At 36.9% G+C, this 3,517-nt stretch overlaps 1 protein-coding gene across 1 annotated transcript in view; it reads left to right on the forward strand.

Annotated features, from left to right (window-relative positions):
* NAA25 (N-alpha-acetyltransferase 25, NatB auxiliary subunit) overlaps positions 1-3,227 on the forward strand; it is a 29,644-nt gene extending 26,417 nt beyond the window's left edge. The window contains exon 23 of the mRNA XM_072413935.1: positions 1,823-3,227. Coding sequence (XP_072270036.1) covers positions 1,823-1,945 — 123 coding nt within the window. The 3' untranslated portion in view covers positions 1,946-3,227. The remainder of the gene's footprint in view (positions 1-1,822) is intronic.
* Positions 3,228-3,517: the final 290 nt, after the last annotated feature.

Genomic DNA, 3,517 nt, shown 5'->3' on the forward strand with positions numbered 1-3,517 from the left:
TATATATATATATATATATATATTTATTTATTGCTAGGGTTTTAGGAGGATGGACGTCTTTTCTTATGTACAGTTTTCCAGTCAGTTGTAAACAAACTAGAAGCATCCTTAAGTGCTGTCAGTAGACTTTTTTTTTTTTCCAGACCCCACTCAGTGGTGGGGTAAATATTGCAGTTCCAGTTGTCTAAAGCTCATAATCTATGAATTATTTTCAGTAGTGTGACAGTTTGTACGTCTGCAGTTTGGAATCCTATATTCTGCTACTCCAGCATATCCTTAAAATCCTTGATAGCTTCATTGGGTGTAGCCTGTTCCTTAGTCCTGTCAGAGGAAGTTTTTACTACAATCATACCTAACGTTGTTCATTCACAGACCTTGGCTGCAGTAACCATACATTTGCTTCAACCATTTGAATCTTGATATGCCTGTGAACCATCAGTCTCATAAAATCTAACACTGAGTCATTTCATTCTGTGAAGGACAAGACTTGCCCCTGAGGAATCCAAGTATTCTGTTATTAAGCTCAGACCATGTTTACTGGTATTGATATGGTGCATGCAACTTTTATAACTGGAAGATCAGTTTTTGCTTACACCAGTGCTGTTTTCATTCATGGGGTTTCCGGGCTTTCCATCTTTTAGAACCCCAAATACAACAAAGACCTTTAACCTCATTTAGGCAGGGTCCTCAGTCCTCCCAGAAGTCCTAGGGGGGGGGTCTGTTTTCTGATTTCATAGTTAGGCTTTTCCCCTGCATGAAGGTGTGCCCCCATTTTCCAGTTGTTTTCCAACAAGTGAAGTGTACAAGGGTGATATGCTGAATCTTTGTCCAAGGTCTCCACCCAATCTCCTCACTTTCAAACTTCCTGTGCTACGTTGGTTTTTCAACCTTTCTGTTTCAAAATGCAGGCATTCCTTGTAAACAGTCATTTACTCTCTTCACTAGGGAGACTTTCTTGCCTCTTGGTCATCTGGGGAAAAAGCTTGCATATCCCAATTTTCCGTGTCCACCTACTGTAATTTGTAGTGGAAATATTGAAAAAGTTCGCACTTTGGCCTGGCTTTAGCATCTGCAGTGTTTACAAAGGTTTTAGCCCCAATGATAGCCTACTGTTCTTTTGCAATACTTATTGGGAGGTACCTGCACAACCTGCTGTTGATGGTTTAATCAGCTAGGCAGTGTCACTCTGACAGTCTAGGTGGTGCCTGTTCACTTTAATTCTGTATCTTCAGAAGTCTACACGGCAGTGCACTCCTCTGTTCAGAGTATTTCAGTCTGCTCTTGTCTCAGACGATTACATTTCTAGAAATTGTTTAACTTTCTGCTTTTGCATGGATGTCCTGGTTCTAGTGGTAATCTCTAATGAAAAAAAAAAAAAAATGATAGTGTAGTCAATTACATTTGCAACACTTTAAAAAAAAAAATGGTAATCACAGTAACAGACTGACAATGAAAAACATTCCTTTGTCTACATGTGAAGAACTGAGCCTACTTCACACTAGGCAGGGACAAAAAAGAAATGCAATACAGAAGACCAGTGAACCTAGTGCCAATAAAATTGTGAGGATGAGTCAAAGTCCTGACTAAGACTGGCCTAAATTTTCCTGTACCTATCCACTGCTGATCTCAAATCATTACTGGAAAAAAAAATATTTTGCATGAGCTTCAGAATTAAACATCTGCTGTTAAAGACATCAAATAAAGTTTCAGTAGCAGCCCTGTTGTAAATATGGTCAGCAGAATAATATGTCCACCTTCATCTGTTCATATTAGGTGTTCCCGTTCCTTCTCACTTATATTTAGTTTTTTTTTTGTTTTTCAGGAAGAGAAGAAGTTTACAAAGCTGTCTATTGACAAGGTTCAGAACAGCTACCTGCACTCTTTGCAAGAGGTTGGGGATCTCTTGAGAAAAAAACTCGAAACCATTAAAAAACTCAAGCTCTAGAATGTAAATAGAAACTGTATGACTATAGATACATTGATGGGCACCTGGCAGACATCTTAATCCAGAACTTCCCAAGAGGATGCATGAATGACTTAAAAACTGGTTTCCTTTTTTTTCTCCTTTTGTTTTTTAAAGGTGTTGAGAATGGAATTTATACAGCTGATTTAAATTATTGTACATAAACTAAAAGCAGGAGCCGTCACCTGCAATAGACCACTTTTTATACATGTCCATGAACTTGCAGCAATGAAGTTTTCATGCCTTTTTTGACCTTCATGAATCCCTGAAAACTCTGTACCTGCAGCAATAGAAATTGGCTTAAAACCAGCAGCTCTTCTTTCTTTTCTTGCTGTTTAGGTAAATTTTATTTGTTTTTCTATTGGCTCATTATGAAATCTATTTTTTAAGCCAGTTCTTTCTTTAATCCTCTGCTGTATTAGCTTTGCAGTTTGTTCTTTGTGATCTCCCCCCTTTCCCTCCTAGCAGCTGTTTTAATTTATAAGAACTGAAATATATGTTTGAACATAACACATAATTGGATGGTTTTAAAGCCGATGTTCGAATCATGATGTGGAGAATACAATCTATTTTATGACGGCTGACTTTGAACAGAGACTTGTAGTGCTGTTGCTGTACTATCAAATCGCTGGCAAAGAAAGACCTTTTCTAGCCCCCCATAGTTAACATCTAGCCACTGTAACTTGCACTGCATTATTAGACAAACACGGCTGTGTATACACTGTTATAAAGAACAAATGGCTAGTGCTGCTTGGTTATTCTACCAGTCTAAGCATAAGGCAGTTTTGACCATTTTTAAGTCACCAGATGCTGTTACTTTGCTTTCTACTGCATAAAAAATATTCTGAAGTAACTGGTTCCACTGTGCTAAAATGACAAATTTACACCATTTTGTATGCTTATTTATGCAGCCTTGTCACCCAATACTGGTGTATATTTATATAAATATAGATGTATGTATATTTGTATAGTATATAATAATGTACATACATATATGCATACAATCAGATACACATGTAATTAAATGGCTAACGTCGGCCATACATGCAGAAGAACAAGCCAGCATGGAAGGAAAACTGTTCAACTTGGCTTGCCAGGTGAATGTGAGATTTTCACAAATCTTCTATTTGCTCTGACATTTTCAAAAGCTAAATGTAAAATGAGACCCTGACAGTCAGGGCATTGTCATATATTACAGACATGTTTTGTTAGTGATGCTAGGTGGTTGATGAGAGTATTTTTAAAATAAATCCCTATGTAATAAGCAATGCGTATGTTTGCTTTTTTTGTGGGGTGTAAAAATGAATGCATACATTAAATGCAAGTTAAGTTGGAAGCCTGGTTTGTATAGCTGTGTGAAAATGCACTTTTACAAATATGTAATATGGATAAAGTTGATGATTGTGGATCACAAAACTGACTACATAAAAGCTGGTAAAACAATACGGTTAAATGTATTTCATGTGCGTAATTTAGCAGTTTGCTTTAAGGTTCACTTTAAATGTGAAAAATCTGTCTAAGGTTTATTTCAGACCAAAAAATTATTTTGTTGGG

The sequence above is a fragment of the Pyxicephalus adspersus genome, chromosome 6, assembly GCF_032062135.1.
Source record: "Pyxicephalus adspersus chromosome 6, UCB_Pads_2.0, whole genome shotgun sequence".
Classification (NCBI taxonomy): domain Eukaryota; kingdom Metazoa; phylum Chordata; class Amphibia; order Anura; family Pyxicephalidae; genus Pyxicephalus; species Pyxicephalus adspersus.